The sequence below is a fragment of the Hemicordylus capensis genome, chromosome 6, assembly GCF_027244095.1.
Source record: "Hemicordylus capensis ecotype Gifberg chromosome 6, rHemCap1.1.pri, whole genome shotgun sequence".
NCBI lineage: Eukaryota > Metazoa > Chordata > Lepidosauria > Squamata > Cordylidae > Hemicordylus > Hemicordylus capensis.
Window position 1 is genome coordinate 154,208,355 of NC_069662.1, and position 19,407 is coordinate 154,227,761.

General features: G+C 43.0%; 1 protein-coding gene across 4 annotated transcripts in view; it reads left to right on the forward strand.

Moving 5' to 3' along the window:
• Positions 1–19,407, forward strand: part of ESYT2 (extended synaptotagmin 2) — an 89,625-nt gene that overhangs the window by 48,608 nt on the left and 21,610 nt on the right. For all 4 annotated transcript variants that reach the window (XM_053259170.1, XM_053259171.1, XM_053259172.1 and 1 more), the window contains exons 8-13: positions 9,158–9,278; positions 11,854–12,030; positions 14,060–14,142; positions 15,036–15,084; positions 15,830–15,919; positions 16,444–16,539. In XM_053259170.1, coding sequence (XP_053115145.1) covers positions 9,158–9,278; positions 11,854–12,030; positions 14,060–14,142; positions 15,036–15,084; positions 15,830–15,919; positions 16,444–16,539 — 616 coding nt within the window. The remainder of the gene's footprint in view (positions 1–9,157; positions 9,279–11,853; positions 12,031–14,059; positions 14,143–15,035; positions 15,085–15,829; positions 15,920–16,443; positions 16,540–19,407) is intronic.

A 19,407-nucleotide genomic window follows, 5' to 3' on the forward strand; every position in this document is an offset into this window, starting at 1 on the left:
GTTCCCTGGCACAGGCCTTTTCTGTTGACCATCCATGCTGCAAAAGCAGAACTTCTGACAAGTATGGTTGTATGAGCCTGAAAATTGATTGACAAACAGAGCTTTCAGAAATAGCTGAAGGGGAAAAGCACATGTTGGTTGGGATTTCTACTCCAAACCCAAGCCAGCTGTTTTGTGGGCCACTGGATTAATACATCTTGCACCGTTGTATATTGACCTCCAAATCTAGGGACAGTACTGGGGAAAGAGCAACCTAATTATAGGGGGCAGAGGCTGAGTCTTGCTATGCTTTCCAGCTTTCTATGCTCTCTGATGACTTCTGATAAATCAGTAGTCTCTCTTGTAATCTGCTGCAGTATAACATCTGGAAGAAGATGTGTGTTTATGCAGGAAAAGCAGCTAGCACTCTGGCTATACTTGGCTCGCCCCTCAAGGGAAAGAATGCAGTCATTCTAGTTTTGTTGCAGTCTGAGAAGTCCCAGGCTTGGGGTGGTGAATATTTGAGGTTAACACGTAGAACTCCACCCAGTACTGTAAACTCTGAAATTGTAGGCTTGCTCTTGGTTAACATGTTTCTCTTGAAAGCTCGTCACTGTAGGTATATCTAGTCTGAATTGGTGTGTGAAATACTGTCGGTCAAAGCTCTGTGTCCCTTTCCATTGCAGGGACTAAATACAATAATTGTTCTGAGTCAGGAATTCTTAAGATAGATAGAACGTTTGCGGGGAAAAATATCCTGGTAATTTCATGTAGTTTTTAATATTAAGGTGCCACCTCTCAGCTTCTGTTTTGCTTTTACCTGCCCGTTCATGAAAATAATGGGAAGCAATATGTCAAAAGTCAGGTTTTCTAAACGAACGACTTGCAAGATTTTGGTGCAGATTCTAATGATACCATCCAGTCAGTATATGGTCGGACATCTTCTGAGATGTTTGTTCCAGTTTCCCTCACGGTGCATTCAACGATGTGCACACAGCAGAAATTTAAAACCTTCACATAGGCTTGCAGAATTGCTCATACTGCATGGCTATCCAGTGTCAAGTCAGCAGCTTCGGCTCAAGCACTTTGGGGTTTTGTGGATGAATTTATCTTGCCAGCACTATCCCCCTTGTTCCCCAGTGGTGGTTACATAGATGTGGCAAACTCTTAGTTTCAGTAACTTGCCACTTCTGCCAGGTCATCTTTCTCCATGACATTGCAATCCTAAGTGGGGTGGGGAATTGCTGGACTGGTGGTGATAAGCTTCTGTGTGTGTGTGTGTGTGTGTGTGTGTGTGTGTGTGTGTGTGTGTGTGTGTGTGTGTGTGAATAGCTTGCCACAAGGAGGTGGCATCAGGATGGCCATTTCAAATGGCCTCCACCTTCTCGCCAGTCCTAAGTTCAAGCAGTCGCCATAGTGGTAGTTGTGTGTTGTTTCAGATGAGCCAGCCTTTAGAAAAGTGAAGTGGTTAACATGTGCAAAAGCTAAACACTGAGTTAATATCTGCTTCATTAACATATAATGTAAGAAACACTGTTCTAAAGCAGTAGACCTTATACTCTTCTTAACTTAATGTACTCAACAATTTGCACATACCTCAGTAGGCCTTCCCCTTATTCTGAGCTAGTGTTTCCATCTTGTGGCCACTGAAGGTAAAATAATAATGATGATGTGATGCATGTAAGAGTGTGGACAGTGTTCGTTACCACTGTTGGGGCCTTTGTGGGTTCTAGGTGGTGATAATGTTCTTGTATGCACAGGGCAAAGCTGGTTGCAGATAGTACTCTTCATAAAGCAAGTACAACACAGAATTTTTAGTCATGAAATTGGTTTGAGCAAAAGACAGCTTAAGGCAGGGGTGTCAAACTGCAGTCCTTCAGCTGTTGTTCGCCTACAACTCCCATCATCCCCAGTCACAATAGCCAGTAGCCAGGGATGATGGGAGTTGTAGGCCAATGTCTGCAGGAGGGCCGCAGTTTGACAGCCCTAACTTAAGGCAACCAGAAATGGACTGGCCAAGGGAGAGTGAGAAAAGCTTCCCTGAGCAAGAGGCTAATACCAGCTAGTTGAAAGGTTGTGGTGGCGAGAACGCTGCTTAGAAATCCTTCACTGGTTCCCTCTGTATTAGATATTGGTAATTTATGTTCAGTTTCCAGTATTCCCTTTTTGGGCAAAGTACTGGAGTGACCCAAAGTTGCCAGAACCTAAGGGGTATACTCGTGGGTCAAATGGGCCGTAAGCCAGAATTTGGCTTTTTCTAAGCCAAATCTGGCCACCTAGGACCCAGCTCTAATACCCAACTCTAGGTGATTATGGATTCCATTCCAGTTTCATTTCTGACTCAATTTTAGGACTGAAACTTCCTTGGTGGATTATCTATGCCAAGCACTAGGCAGAGGGGGAAGTGTCTGATAGACTTGTCAGTGGCTTCCAGTACCATCAACTGTGGTATCCTTTTGGTTGCTCTGAGAGGAGAGCTGGTCTTGTGGTTGCAAGTATGACTTGTTCCCTTAGCTAATCAGGGTCCACCCTTTTTGCATTTGAATGGGAGACCACATGTGAGCACTATAAGATATTCCCCTCAGGGCATTGAGCCGCTCTGGGAAGAGCAGAAGGCTTCAAGTCTACACCACCACCACCCGCCTGGCTTCTTCGGGATAGGGCTGAGAGAGACTCCTGCCTGCAACCTTGGAGAAGCCGCTGCCAGTCTATGTAGACAATACTGAGCTAGGTAGACCAATAGTCTGACTCAGCATATGGCTGCTTCCTATCTTCCTATAACATGTAATGGGAATTCCTGTCCTTCCTGAAGTACAGGTTCCAAAAGGTGCTAAAGGAATTAAAGCTGATGCTTTGTTCTTGGGGTTCCTTCATTTTTCTGGTATTGGCAGAGATTGTCACTAGAATACAGGTGGCACACAGCTGTATCTCTTTATCATGTCCATTCAGGGTAGCCATGGATTCTGAGTCTTGGACTGGAACCTGTAATAGACTGGCTGTAGGGCCAACAACCTTAATCCCATCAGTCTTAATCATTAGGACTGCTGATCCGCTTATAAGGACTTGGCTTTTTCTTAGACATTGTTGCATTCCCCTTGAAATATTGGGCTCTCAATCTGGGAATCCTCTTAGATCTAGCTTCGTTCCTGGATTCCTAGGTAGTGGCTGTGACCAGGCTTTCATTTTACCAGCTTGTGTTGATGTACCACCTGCTCTCATTGCTTTTTGTTTTGTCTGGTGTTGACATGAAGTGGCGGTTTTTAACCCTTTTGTTGCCTTGTGTGCTTGGAAGTGGAAGGTACCGGGTAGAAATGTTTAAATCATGTTTATGACTTTTGAAACTTTTTTTTACATCCTAGGGATGAAATTTCTCACCCTACAGTGTTAAAACTGTAAACAGTAGATCTGGATCAAGATTCGTCACAATCCATAACAATGGGGTAATGCGCTTACACAGGACCCTCGCAGTAGAATGCCACAGCTCATTGAGGCAACCAAGCCCTGCCCCCACGCCTACAGCGTGCTATTTCAAGGCGGGCTGGGCGCCATGTTCTTCAGTTCTTTTCCAGCCGCCATTAAGAATATAAGAACAGCCCTGCTGGGTCAGGGATAGGGCCCATCTAGTCCAGCATCCTGTTTCACACAGTGGCCTACCAAATGCCTCTGGGGAGCTCACAGGCAAGAGGTATGTGCATGCCCTCTCTCCTGCTGTTGCTCCCCTGCAACTGGTATTGAGAGGCATCGTGCCTCTGAGGCTAGAGATGGCCCACAGCCACCAGACTAGTAGCCATTGATAAATCTGTCCACCATGAATCTGCCTAAACCTCTTTTCAAGCCATCCAAGCTGGTGGCCATCACCACATCCCATGGCAAAGAATTCCATAGATTAATGTGCTCTGTGTGAAAAAGTACTGCCATTGCGTTCAGTCCTCGGGCTATTTCTCCTCCTCGGTAAAGTTCTTCCTTGTGAGTTTCTGTAAAATAAGAAATAACATATAATGGACTGTTTATTGTTTTGGATGGATAAATAGAACGGCTTGGAACGGCTTCCAGACTTTGCTGGTGTCTTCGACTTTGGAACAGACTTTGACTAACCTTAAAATATCTGAGGAAAAATTGAGCTTCAAGAGATGCACAGGCTGTAATGCCAAGCTCCCCTCAAAGGACCTGCACGATCTATGTTTGATCTGCCTAGGAGAGGAGCACAATGTCTCCTCTTACAAGATATGTTTATCTTTTCCCAAGCAGATCAGAAAAAAATCGGGCTTTGCAGCTTCACCACAGTTATGATGAGGTGTTAAGCCCTTCGACATCGGGGGAACACAGCTCTACGGCCTCATCGTCAACTTTGAGGGACCTGGCATCGGCATCTAAGCCTCTGAGACCATGGCCATCGACGTTGACTTCAATGTTGGCATCCTTTCGGATCCTGAAGATTTCTTCGAAGTCTGCTCCCGCTTTGACACCGGAGTATTCGAAGCTGAAAATGAAACGATTGGGATTGGATGATCCTTCTCCGTGACCAAAGAAATCCAAGACCATGAACTTGACAAAGGAAAGGACACCACCCCAGTCCGTCCTGCAGACTTTGCCTTCGAAATCCTCAACCTCTGAAATCGGGGTTGACAAACATCACTTGGCATCAAGAACCTCAACCTCAAAGGGGAAGGATCACCCATCATCGGAGAAGCAGAGGGTCCTCGATGTCGATCACACATTGATGCCCCGATTGTCGACGATGAGAGCCTGCTCTCTGTTTCCAGCTCCCACTCCAATATCTATCTATCTATCTATCTATCTATTTATTCGATTTCTATTCCTCTCTTTCAAAAATGGCTCAGGACGGTTTACACAGAGAAATAATAAATAAATAAGATGGATCCCTGTCCCCAAAGGGTTCACAGTCTAAAAGGAAACATAAAATAGACACCAGCAACAATCACAGGAGGTACTGTGCTGGGGGTGGATAGGACCAGTTACTCTCCCCCTGCTAAATAAAAGAGAATCACCACATTAAAAGGTGCCTCTTTGCCAAGTTAGCTGGGGTTATAGACTCTTCGGCTCCATCAACACCACTGGATCAACATCAGAAGACCCCATCAGTGTTGACTCGAATTCCATTGACTCCAAGGGCACAGGTTGCGCTTTCTACTTTAAACACGATGGTGCTCTTGGCATCGAGGTTGGTGACTCCACGATGCCAAGCCCTGATGCCGACTTTCGATGTCTACGAGGACAAAAGGGATGCAGTGATGGATCCTACCACTGCTCACACCTTGCTTTCTATACTTGACTCCAACTCCAGCACTCCTTCGTCATCCAAGTTCAAAGGTTTCACTCCATGATTTTCGGAGGTCGGAACTCCTAGAGAATCGGTTGCAGCACATATATTAGTCCACTGTACTCCAGCAATGGATGTGCTGACTGCTGCCCATTTAGCAAACTCCTCACCATGGCATTCATGTGGCTTTGCACATTCATCAGCTGCAGGGGCGGCACTGGCTTTGGCGCCTTTGGGGACCAGATCTTCCAGTTTCCCTTATGATTTCCAAGAAGACCAACCCTGGAAATAATCACAGGCTAAACCTTATCTACCGCTAGCAACAGATGTGACTCCAGTTAGAACGATACCAACCGTAGCTGGAGGTGATGTTTTGGTCTTACCATCACAGCCTGTATAAAGACTGTTTCAGTGGCAACATAGATGGCTGCCTGGCCACTTGTCAAAGATTTAAAAGATGCAGCTGCACAGACTGTTTCCAGAAGCCTAGAGGTAGGGACACAAACACTGGCTGTTCCTGCTTTATGGGAAAAGACTACTGTTGAGACACAAACATACATACCACCTTCACCATCTCACTTGCCTTCGGATCACCATGGCTCCAATTGAGTCTGATCCAGATGACCCAGAAAAACAGGGCAGATCCTCCAGCCGATGTACCTCCAACCAACCACGTCTCCCCTAATGAGGAGATTAGAGTGTACCACCATCACATTAGGGAAATGACTAAAGCGCTAGGACTCAATCTCAAGTCCGAACTGGCCACTATAGATGACCCAATCTATAATTTTATGACTAAGTCTGAATCAACCCAACCCATGGCTCTGCCAGTTCTCCCAGTCATTTCAAGGGCTGCACAGTGTGCATGGGAAGTAATCTACACTTTGACCCCCACTTATATCGTATTCAGGGGAAAGATGAGGAATACGTTCTGAAACATCCTGCTCCTAATCCCCTGGTTATTGGCTGTGCCACTTCATCGTCTTCTAAGTCTGGTTGACAGCATACCATGTATGCAGACAGAGGGAAGAAAAATTGATATTTTGAGAAGAAAGCTTTATTTCACCTCATGCCCATCTGTCAAGATAGCAAACTATTTGGCCTGCTTGGCAAAATACACCCATGGCCTATCGAAAGATCTACAAAGTATACTGGAGGTCCTCTCCCTGGAAGAATTTAAAAAGCACTTCCAACAAATATTAAATAAATCAGCAGCAATTACACGCCAGCAAATGAGCACTGCCAAGCACCTGGCCGAGTCCGAATCGTGCTCCTTGGCAGCCACAATCTCCTTATGGAGACTGCCTGGCTTCGCTCCACCAACCTGCAGGGCGATATGAAAGAGAGAATTGAGGGCCTACTTTTCCGATGGTAAAGGCCTCTTCAGCGAGGACACCGACTTCATGATGGAGAAAATGAAAAAAATCTTAAGTTTGCCGCCAAGACTTTCACCACGTCAGTGTCTACCTCTTCCTATGGCTCCAAATACCATCCCTTCTCCAAACAAAAGTCCACATTCAGACAACATCAACGTTCAGGGAGGGGCCATGTCTCAAAGTTTTTTGCACTCAGCCTACAATTATGGCATTTTAGGAGTGACAGACTGAGCCTTTGAGGGGAGCTTGTCATTACAGCCAAGGCAAGTGGACCCTTCAATAAACACAATTGCATATCAGTTTCCTGGAACTACTGGCTGTCTTCAAAGCAATGAAACCCTTCCTATCATTTCTACAAGGGAAAGTTGTACAAGTGTAGTTAGACAATACCACTGCCCTGGCCTGCATCAACCGTCAGGGAGAGGACAGTGTCTCGAAGTCTTTGTGCACTCAGCCTATAATTATGGCATTGGTGCATCCAGCATCAAGTCAATCTGATGGCCATCCACATAAAGGGCCTAGACAACATCCTGGCGGACGACTTAAGTCGGGTTTTCCCACAATACCACAAATGGGAAATCAAGACAGGATACATTACACCTCTCTTCATGAGTTGGATAGGGCCAACTATAGATCTCTTTGCCATCTCGGAGAACACAAAGTGCACTTGTTTCTGTGCCGGGGCTGGTCCTGACCCATGATCACTGGAGGATGCTTTCCAGCTGGATTGGCAGCAGATCCCGTATATGTTCCCTCCGCAACTGCTGATCAGCTGAGTGGTTGCCTGCCTTCTGACTGCCCCAATATTGGGTATCCTAGTGACTCCATAGTGGCCAAGACAACCATGGTTTCCACAGGTACTCAAACTGTCAGGGAACCAGTACCAAAGGCTGCCACAAGAGGTAGATCTCCTCACACTAGATAACAGCCACATACTGCATCCAGACATTCTCACACACCACCTAACAGCATGGTAAATCAGCTTTTGTGTAAGATCCTTCTTAACCAAAGATAGTCTTCCACCAGACATAATTATGGGGCAAATGGCTCCATTTCAAATTCTACACAACATGGTTTTCAACCTGACCAGGCCACAGTCAGGGATGTGCTACTCTTCCTGATTGATCCAAAAACACAAGGGTTGGTTAATGTGTCTCTAAAGGTGCATCTAGCAGCGCTATCTTCTCAACATCCAGGCTGTGATGGGAAGACGCTTTCCCCCACCCAGATGGTAAAACTTTCCTAAAAGGCTTCATGAATTTTTATCCACTCATTCCGCACACTGGTTGGACCATGAAGCATATCCTTAGTCCTTTTGGTTTTAACCGAGGCCCCGTTTGAACCTATTAGTTCTGCTGTTGTTAAGTTAGTGACTTGGAGAACTGCGTCCTTGCTTGCCATAACTACAGCTAAAAGTGTTATGAATTGACAGCGTTGTGTATTGATTCACCATACACCAGAATCTACCATGATAAGAGTGCTAATACATATGGACCCAAATTTTTTACCCAAGGTGGTGTCCGACTTCCACCTAAACCAGGACGTTGTTCTCCCTACATGTTTCAAAGATCCATCTACTCCTTTAGAACTCGCAATGCACTCCTTGGATGTGCGGAGGCCACTTTTATATTACTTGCATCGCACCAAGGACTTCAGATCCACCAAGCGTCTGTTTGTAGCATACAGAGGGTCTGTGAAAGGCTCCTGCATTTCCAGACAAAGAATGTCCAGATGGCTAGTTGAGCTTATCCCGCTAACCTGCAAGACACAGAATCTTCAACCACCTGAAGCAATCATGGTCCACTCTACCCGTGCCAATGCTTCATCAGCTGCGCACCTATCGGGGGCAATCTTCACGGGCATCTGTAAAGCAGCAACTTGGTCCACTGAGTTACCTTTCATCAAGCATTACACCATAGATGTGCACTCAGCTGTCGAGGCGAGCTTTGGGAGAAGTGTTTTGAAGCGGGTGCTCAAAAGCTACTACTGCACCCTCCTCCTCTTGGAAGCTAGCTAAACACCCATTCTTATGGATCTCGATCCAGATAAACAGGTTGCTCACCTGTAACTATTGATCTGGTAGAGATCCGTCGACATCCATAAGACCCTCCTGGACCACTGCTCTGCAGTAGTACTGTGCTATGTGTGTGCTGTGTGTGGGTGCTATTCTCCTTCAATGATGAACTCACCTTATTCCTGATAATTGTCCTCCATGGTGGTCATCCAAGAACTGAAGAACATGGTGCCTGGCCCACCTTTAAATAGCACGCTGTAGGCATGGGGGCAGGGCTTGGTCGCCTCAATGAGCTGTGACATTCTACCGTGAGCATCCTACGCAGGCGCATTACCTCATTCGACGGATCTCTACCAGATCATAAGTTACAGGTGAGCAACCTGTTTTTGTAGCTTAACTAAAACATATACATGATCAGTGTGACTGTTTAAATATTGATAGCATGTAAAACTGCTCCTAATTCCAGGACATCCTGAAATAACCTGTCTCATATTTTCTACCCAACAGTGGCTTATCAGACACTATAATACTAGATATAATATCCAATTATCTGGTGCTTCCAAATCGGATTACTGTTCCTCTTGTTAGTGAGCTGCAGATTGCTCAGCTGAGGTTTCCCATACCAAAGGTAAGAATTTTAGCACAATGTTATGAAATAATGTGGTGTTAATTCATCAGTACTACTTGATTATGTGATTTTTATTTGCAAAGATATTCCAGTTCATAAAAGGATAACAGATTATTTGTGGAGCTCTTAAAATGGAAGAACAACTTCTAGAATAAACTAGAAGTTGTACAGAAGTCATAAATTGATCAACTTCTGGGACCTAGATAAAAATAAAGTTACATCTTAACTTCCTCCGTTTCCACATCAGCGCAGGAATAGCTTCAGGAAAGTAACCATGTCTTCAGTATGCCCAGGAAATGGGCCACATTGTTGAAGGAATGATCCTTAGGCTGAGCCTGGTAGGTTGAAATTGACACCTGCCTTGCTGTAGTAATATACAAAGGGATTCTAATTCACAAGGTGTCTAGTTATCATTGCTGTTTTGGTACCAGTCTTCTAGGCTGAGCTGAAAAATCATTCCGTTTGTTTGTTTGTTTGTTTGTTTGTTTGTTTGTTTGTTTGTTTGTTTGTTTGTTAAGACAGTATAAGGGTGATGATATATGCATTTCCACACTTCAAAGCTTTTTTCAATGATCTTCTTAATGCGCAGTTGAAAATTAAAAGTTTAAAAACGTTTAAACGTTTAAAAAATTAAACGTTTAAAAAACTAAACCACATATGTAACACAATCGCAAATGTTTCGATGTAAGACATCATCTTCAGTGGCTGAGTCTTGTTCTTAAATACAACTCCACACCATGATTCAGCTAAAGAACGGAAGGTAATCAACCAATCCTGTGCAACTCCCAATATAACAAAGGAAATTTTTTATTTATTTATCATATTTTTATACCACCTGATATATAAATCTTTAGGCAGTGTACAAATCCTAACATTAAAATCACAGGTTAAAATACATAAAACACAATAAAAACAATATAAAACAAATTATTAAAATTCTAATTAAAAGCTTGTGAGAACAGGAAAGTCTTGAGGATCTTCCTTAAAACAAACAGAGAAAAAGATGCTCTTATTTCAGCAGGGAGCGTATTCCAAAGCCTCAGTCCTGCGTTCCCTTGCCATCTCATCCTATTTCTTGTCTATGTTGAAGTCATGGTCTTTAAAATAACTTTTTGTAGTTTACCTCCACATCTCCAAACTTTTCTTCTATCTCATGTAGTGCTTATTATAGGTAGCTTTCAGAACAGATAGCAGGAGCAGTCTGCTTTTGATGTTTACCTGAATGTTTTAAATCATACGACTGTTCAAATAAGGTGTTTTTGCTCTTACTTTTGCACCTGGCTGCCAGTGATTTCCTATCTAACTCTAACTAACTAGTCATGTACTTGTTTAGCTCCAACAGCTCTGCAGCATCAAGTTTTCCCAGGCTATACACTGGGCTCCAAATCAACAAAGCTTTTTAAAAAAGCATTAACAATTTATTTTGCAGAATATTTATATGAATCATCAGAAACCTGCACAGGAATAGGGACTAAGGTGTTCCACTTAAACCGGAATCAGTTTTTCAGCGGCAGGACATTAGACGGCTAATTGACAATCGGTTTTGTGAGCAATGGACCATCGGCTTAATTCAGTTCAGTTAATAGTCAATTTGCTTATGCAGGTGGCTCTCGTTATTTGCGGGGGTTCCATTCCCTGCAATTTCTGAAACCATAACCCTATGGGGATTGGGGAGTTAGGTTCCTAAGCACACTGAAGTGTGCTGAAAATCAGAAGAAAAAGCAGGATGGAGCCAAAATAAGCACAATACTTTGCTCTCCAGCAATGCCCCCCAAACATCCAAATCCTCTGAGTTTTTTATTCCTATTTGAGGGGTGTTGTTGTTTTTTTGCAGAAAAGAGCCACAAAATGGCTCAGCACTACAAAATGGTGGCAGGAAATGATGTCAGAAGTCATTTCTGGCCACTCAAAAACCATGGATACATGAAATGATTTTCATCTATTATTTTCATCAGTTTTCGTCCCACGAATAAAGAAACTGGGTCTCTGTGACCTGGCCATGGATACGTGAAACCACAGATGCTGGGACTAGGGGTGTGCATGGTCTGGAGTCTTTAAGGGGGGGTGGTAGTACTTAACACACACACCCCCGCCGCTCTTCCCCCTCCGGCGCTGGTCCTTTGAAAAATCTTCTTGAGGCGGCAGAGTTCCTCCCTGCCACCCCTGCCCCCATCGTTGTTCCTAAATGCGGCGCGCGCAGCAGCATCAGAGGCGCGCGTGCCGCGCAGGGCGCATGCGCGCCGCTAGCGCTCATCTCTTTAACCCTTTAGGAACAACGACGGGGGCAGGGGCGGCAGGGAGGAACTCTGCCGCCCCAAGAAGATTTTTCAAAGGACCGGCGCCGGAGGGGGAAGAGCGGCGGGGGGGGTAAGTACTAGCTACATGCCCCTGAACCTCCGGACCGCCGGACTTCCGAACCGGTCCGGCGGTCTTTTAAATTGTGCCCGGGCCGAACCGTGCACACTCCTAGCTGGGACCGTGCGTAATGAGGGCCATTGGTAGGTGGAAATAATTTAGGATGCTGTTTTATTGTTTAGAATTGTATAATGGATGAAAGCTTTCTGCATCTTGACAGGGTGTACTAAGGATACACTTCATTGAAGCTCAGGATCTTGAGGGAAAAGATACTTACCTAAAGGGACTTGTTAAGGGAAAGTCCGATCCTTATGGAATCATTCGTGTTGGTAATCAAATTTTCCAAAGCAAAGTCATCAAAGAGAATCTCAATCCGAAGTGGAATGAAATTTATGAGGTACAAAGCATAAAATTACTGGTCAATGTTGGTACATTTCTCAAATAGCGCTTCAGTGGTTCTGTAACCTATCTGAGTTGCTTCACATGTTGTAAACTGCCCAGATGGAAGTTTGGTGTGCTCTACACATTTTCCAGAGAGAGAGAGAGAGAGAGAGAGAGAGAGAGAGAGAGAGAGATTGAGAGATTATGTATACTTTTTGTCCCTGAGCAACCAATACAATGGGTTGATTCCTACATGAATAACAAACCATGGCATGGCACTACACGAATGCACACTGTCCTTCCTCTCTCTTCTCCTCTTGTGCACTCAGATTCCCTCTTTCTCCTACATCCAGTCTAGTGGCATAGCTAGCTCAGTTTTGGATGCAACTGTAAACTGTGGGTTGCTGGTAATGGAAAAGAATGTAGAAAGCTGCCTTCTTTAGAGTCACATCATTGGTCCTTCTAGCTCAGTATAGTCTACACTGGCAGCAGCTTTCCAGGGTTTCAGACAACAGTCTCTTCCTGCCCTTCTTGGAGATGCTAGGGCTGGACCTGGGACCTTCTGCAGGCAAACCACTTACTCGATTACTAAACTGCAATGAGAGCGGAAATCAAAGCATGCAAGGGAAGGGGGATGAGCTGTGCATAGGCACAGGGCTCATTCACATAGTGCTGACTCCTGATTTGAATCAGACCTACTGAACAATGTGTGTTTGGGGAAGAATATGCCCATTGCCCTCTTTGTAAAATTATACATGTCTCTTCCTACAGGGAGATTCTCTGTATAGAGCAAGAATAATATCTGAACCAGGCTTTCACCCTCAAAGCATTGTTCCTGTGCACTGATACGAATGAGCTTAATACCTTACTTGAAATGTCAGCTGTGTTAAGCTGGCCGGCATTAAAGCCAATGACTGAGGAGAGCTGGTCTTGTGGTAGCAAGCATGACTTGTCCCCATAGCTAAGCAGGGTCTGCCCTGGTTGCATCTGAATGGGAGACTTGATGTGTGAGCACTGCAAAATATTCCCCTCAGGGGATGAAGCCGCTCTGGGAAGAGCAGAAGGTTTCAAGTTCTCTCCCTTGCTTCTCCAAGATAGGGCTGAGAGAGATTCCTGCCTGCAACCTTGGAGAAGCCGCTGCCAGTCTGTGAAGACAATACTGAGCTAGATAGACCAATGGTCTGACTCAGTATATGGCAGTTTCCTATGTTCCTATGACTGACTGAGTATTGACTTCTGTGGTGAAAGCATGGCATTCTGAGTATTTTTAAACATGTTAGCCCGGTTCAGATGTAATGCTAAGCCATAGTTAGTGCTAGCTTTTTCACACTGTACATAATTAATCTATGGAATTTTCTGTCATGGGATGTGGTGATGGCCACCAGCTTTGAGGGCTTTAAGTGGAGCTTAGTCAAATTCATGGAGGATAAGTTTATCAGTGGCTACTGGTTCTGATGGCTATAGCCTATCTCCATGTTCAGAGACAGGATGCCTCTGAATGCCAGTTGCAGGCGAGCAACGGCCAGAAAGAGCCGTTGTCCTGGTTATATGGCTTCCCAAGGTGACTAGTGGGCCGCTGTGGGAAACAGAGTGCTGGACTAGATAGGCCTTGTGCCTGATCCAGCAAGGTTCTTTTTATGCTCTATGTGAACATGCCTTGGAGAGCTGCAGGCTCTGTGCCCCCCACCATGTGTGAGAGGAGAAGAGTGAAAGCTTTTGCTTTTGAGCAAGCCACATTTCTGCATTATGCCAGAACTGTGGTTTGTTCTAACTGTTGTTTAACAAACCAGGATACCAGACCCCTTTTTCATCCTGGTTTAACTGCTGGCTATTTATATCTTAAGGTAAATTCTAGCAGTAAACAGATCTGGGTGAAATAAAAATGATTTGATAAAAGTAGAATTTTAAAGTGTAAAACTTGCATTTCTCCACTTATTTTGCATGATGTAGTTGCAACGGCTGTTTCATATCATTTAGATATAAAGTTGTACCAAATGTGACTATTGACTAGACCACCCTGTTCTTGATGATGACTATATTTCCAGGCCTTAGTGTATGAGCACCCAGGACAAGAGCTGGAGATTGAGCTCTTTGATGAAGATCCAGACAAGGATGACTTTCTGGGAAGGTAAATCTCCCCAGATATACATGTGTGTTTTGGCAATACTGAAAGTGTTAAAGTAAAATGTCTTTATAATTTTGATGTTAATAGATACATCTTGCACATCTTCTTAACTCTTAAGTTTTCATTCTTTTTTAAACCCAATTCTATTTGTCTTAGTATCTCACCCTCAAAAAGTCATTTTCCTGAAAATAGAAATGACCAGATGATTGTTTTCTTATGATAAACTTCCAGGTTGGAAGGGGAGGGAAGAGTTAAGGCTTGGTAAAACGTGAAAATCATAGTTAACATCTGCATTAAGTTTTCATTGCATTATTGTTATATACAGAATGCGATGCCTTTTTTAAATGCCATGATATTTGGTGCATGGCATTTTAAAAATGCCTACCTCTGAAAAGAAAGCAATCAAATGTTGGCAGTAATCAAGGGAACAATACATGTGACTGATTACTGTGACTTAACTGTGTATTTTTTTTAATCTGGTGTGTCTGGCCTTAACTACCTGATATGTGTCTGAAGAATAACTAAAAAGCCTTTTTGTGCCCTCTCCAAAGCCATGCTTTATGAGTGTGTTCCCCCAGGACATCGTCTTGCATCCCAATTCAAGGACCATAACCCTCATCTTGTCTACAGGAATTATCAATGCCCCTGGCTTATTCACAGCTCTTAACAGGCAGTTACCTTTTGCTTCACATCTCTTCAACCATTTTTTTTCTTTCAGAATGACTTTCTGCCCAGTTAGAACTCCCATTCTCTTCATGGTATTGTCAGGAGCGCATGATTAGGGAGCCCATTATCGACTTGTATGTTTCGGTCACCACAATACTTACCCCCCAATCTTAGCTTTACATCTAATAGAGATAATGATATTCTTCTAATGCATTGTATTCTTCTCCTAGTCTAATGATAGACCTAATTGAGGTTGAAAAGGAGCGCCACTTAGATGAGGTCAGTCTCTACCTATCCGTTGGGGGAGGAGAGTTTATACCCACATGATCATTCTTTGGCAGGGATCAGCCTACAATACTTTAAAATGTAGATTTGATGTGTTCTTAAGTCTTTGGAATTCCAAACTAAGATGACATATTTTCTTTTTTTCAGCAGATTTTTCCACTTGATGATAACCCCTCTTACAATTAAGAGCAGCAAGTGGAATAGTAGAAATTAAGCATATTATTATAGTCATAACTGATGTACTACAGTAACAAAAGATGAATGTGAGATATTTAGTTCCTAGAACTATAGTGTGCATGGTCACAATATGTCAAAATAGCTGGTAATGGCATTTATCTATTTATCTATTTATTTATTACATTTATGAACCGCCCCATCCAGAGGATTTCAAAAAGGAGCAGAAGATAAGTGATTAATCCTGGCTGAATCTTCTTAGGATGGGGGGGAAAAACCCTTTAAAAGCTTAGTATTGCAAAACTAGCCATTGCAAGATCGCTTAAGGAGAATATTAATTTTACTATAGTTTTTAGAACAGAGATTGAATGTAAAGGAGAAATGGAAATTGTCCGCCATTTTTACAATAGCTTAGTTATCTGACAATTACAGTGGTGTTATGCCATATCGGTGTATCATCACACCAAGTATCGCCAATATCTTCATGGACCAGTAAGTAATAATGCTATCTGTTAATTAGTGAATGGTGTTGCTTCTCACCACATTTTATTGACTTTCCTTCTAGTGGTTTACTTTGGATGAAGTCTCCAAAGGGAAATTGCATTTAAAACTCGAATGGCTCACATTGATGCCTACTGCAGAGAACCTTGACCAGGTATTGTTTTTATACTTCTCTCTTTCAAAATTTATACTAGTAAAGGCTGAGTACATGTAGCTAGAAATGAAGACCTCTTTGAAGTGACTGTTTCATGCTTTCATCAGTGGCATAATTTAAATGTATTCAGACACTTTCAAACATGGGATAATGGTCAGTATTTCCTTAGGCTCAAACATTGGCTCAGCAGTTTAGAAGACAGTATATAGGGATGCTGTGGGAAATGCTATACCCCATGTGGGCTTCTACACCCATTACAGTCAGTAATGGAGGCACATCCTTGTGCCTCCTGGAATTATCTGCCGAGACTAGGGACCACCTTTCCCTAGGAATTTCATGTGTATCTAATCCTGGGTACACTTCAAAGATAGATGAAAACATTTTTTCTTTCAGGGAGGGTAATGGTAGATTATCTTGAACTAGCATTTGTTTTTACATGGTATTACACTTCAATATGCATGTTCTTTAGTGTTACTTAGAAAATGTATGTACAAAAAATTGTTTAAAATGTTCTTCTCTAATAGGTGCTAAGAAGCATTAGAGCTGATAAAGACCAAGCCAATGATGGACTTTCATCAGCATTGCTTATTCTCTATTTGGATTCAGCAAGAAATCTACCAGTAAGTCTCCTGGTGGTAATGACTCTTTTCTTGAATGATTCTAAATCATTCTGATTAATTTATTCTGTCACATGCTGCTTTTGAGTATGCCACGTTGCCTCACTAACCCACATTCTGCCATGTTTTTAATTACATTTTCATATTCATTATGCGAAGTTAGCATCTCCCTGAGATAAATATCCATTGAATTCATTTTGCAAAGTAGGTTGTCTTAATCTGGTTTTCTGGATGCTATTTTTATCTTTTTCTGAGATGTTACCTTGTAGTTTTAAAATAAATTGTATGACTTATGTGTGGTTGCAGGAGTATATATTTTTAAGGATCATATTTGTGACCTTGATGATTTGGGCTAGAGTCTTATAGTCATTTACTTAGTAGAAAGACTCATTGCACTCAATAGGACTGATTCGATGCATAGGATCATAGTACATGTTTCACTGGAGGAAGTCACATGCAAAAAGTTAAAGACCACTCTACTATTTTGAATTGGCTGCAGTTTTGTTAAAATTTCACAGTTCTAAATCATGGTAATGATAATGGGGTGGGAGTAGAGCTGGCCCTTGTTATTCCTGGGGGTTCCATTCTTGCCTATAGGCACGGATATGGAAACTGTGAATAAAGAAACCTTACCCAAATCTAGGCATTAGGTTCCTAACCAAAAAAGGGGCCAAGAAAGCAAGGGGGACGGAAATAGGAGGAGAAAAGCACGGTAATTCTCCAGCAATGCCCCCAAACCCTGACAACTCTTGAATTTAGTCAAATATCACACACACCCCTTTTTTTTAAAGAGGCACAAAATGACTTTGCACTGTAAAATGGTGGCCAGAAATCACACCAGCAGTTATTTCCGGCCACGTAAAACTGCAGATAGGTGAATTTTGCCCAAGTTTCTACCCATGGGTAAAGGAACTGGGTCTCTAAGACCCAATCACGGATATGCAAAATCGCAGTCTGTGAGTCCATGGATAATGAGGACAACTTGTACAGCTATTCCAAAGTGCATTTGTGAATCATTGAATTGAATTCGTAAGCCATAATACAAGTGGACCTTTTTATGCATGCTTGGGGGTTAACCTCTCTATAGTGGGACATTTTTTTTTATACTTTTGCCAGACAATATCTCCCACTACAGCAGGGCAAGCTCATTTTGGGGGGCAATTTTCTTTTTTAAACTTCGTGCCCATGCAGATCTCATATTTCATTAGATCAAAGGTAGAAGTTGATAAACTTACTATTTGGAGAATTCCTCTAATTTAGGCTGATGCTCTTAAACCTACTAGGTCTGTAATGGTAAAAAATCTCTGAAAAAATCTCTGAAATTGAAAGCAAGGGATTATGCTAACTTAATTTTAACAAAATCAATTATTTTGAAGGGTTGACAATTGTAAGTAGCAAACATACAATTTCTCTCTTGACCTTGGCATAGACTGTTTGTTCCCAAACAGGAAGCAATGGGAACAGGTTGCAGCTATATTACTTGTTGGCAGGAATTGTTTCTTTGTGTCTTTGCAGCTCAAAACTTCTAAAGATAATATTGTGCATATGCAAGATGGTGGTACCTTCTGGGAGAAGGGCTGAACTGAAAGATTCAGTGTTTGTCTTTCAGTTGTATGTGATTGACTCTGCCTTGTGCTAGGACTGGGCATTGTTCCTTGTAACAAGGAATCTCAGATGTGTTTGACTAAAACTCCTATAATCCTCAGCCAAAGGCCATTGCAGCTGGGGATGATGGGAACTGTAGTCAACAATGTCTGGGAATCCCTGTTACAGGGGACACTTGGTACTGGGAAATGGGAGCTGCCATTCTCCTGGCTGCAGCAGACTCCTTTCTATGCCAGATTGTTCCCTTGCTCAGCTGATAGACTTCTTCAAAGACTGCTCCTTTCTTTCTCTTGGTTTCAGTGAAGTCTACCTTTTAGCGGGTTGGCAAACTTATTGAGGAACTTGAAACTTCACCTGCTTTCTGTGTTTTGTTTTTTAAGAGAGCTTTCAATCAACAGGCAATATTACAGAAGTAAATTATCAGAAGTTTCAGGGTTGCTAACTTCTGATAAGAATATTTTCAAGACATAATAAAGAGTTGATGTCTCAAAGAACATGATCTTTGCACTTAAAACAATGCTCTTCATTGGTGATGAAGTTTAGAAAGATCAGTCTCTCAATGATACCATTCTCCTGTGCGGCTGTTAAAGTTGGGACTTGAAATTGTTATACATGTTATATAGAGTAAATTTCTAACTACGGCCTAGGAAATACTTTATTGCAATCCATGAAAACTAAAATGCAGGTGACCGTTTCTTGGGTGTGTGTTTTGGGATGTTGTGGTTGATCACCAACTTGTAACAAATGTGGTGAATTGATGCGCTTCAATTTGTATTATAATTTTTCCAACAAATTTGTTTTAATTAAGATACTTCAATTTTTTTCATAAATCAGTCCGTCACAGTACAGTGTAAAACATATCCCAGTTAATAATGTGGATGGGGTTGTGTGTGCGGTTCCACCGGTTCGACGGCAGCAGGGGGTGCCACTTTAAGAGCGGGGGAAGGTGCACTTACCCCTCCTGCTGCTTTCCCCCCGCTGGTGTCCTTTTTTTTTTTTTTTTGGAAAGCTAATCGGGGTGGCAGCATACCTCCCCGACGCCCTGTTGCCCCCGTTGGCCGTATATGACCGGAAGTCCCCGACACGCATGCCAGTGGAGCGGCAGGGAGGTACGCCTGCCCAAATTAACTTCCCCAAAAAAGGACTCCGATGGGGGGAAAGCGGTGGGAGGGGTAAGTGCACCCTCCACCATTCTTAAAGCAGCACCCCAACCACCTTTGAGCCTCCCCGCCGTGGTTCCGTGCACATCCCTAGATGGTGGGGGGG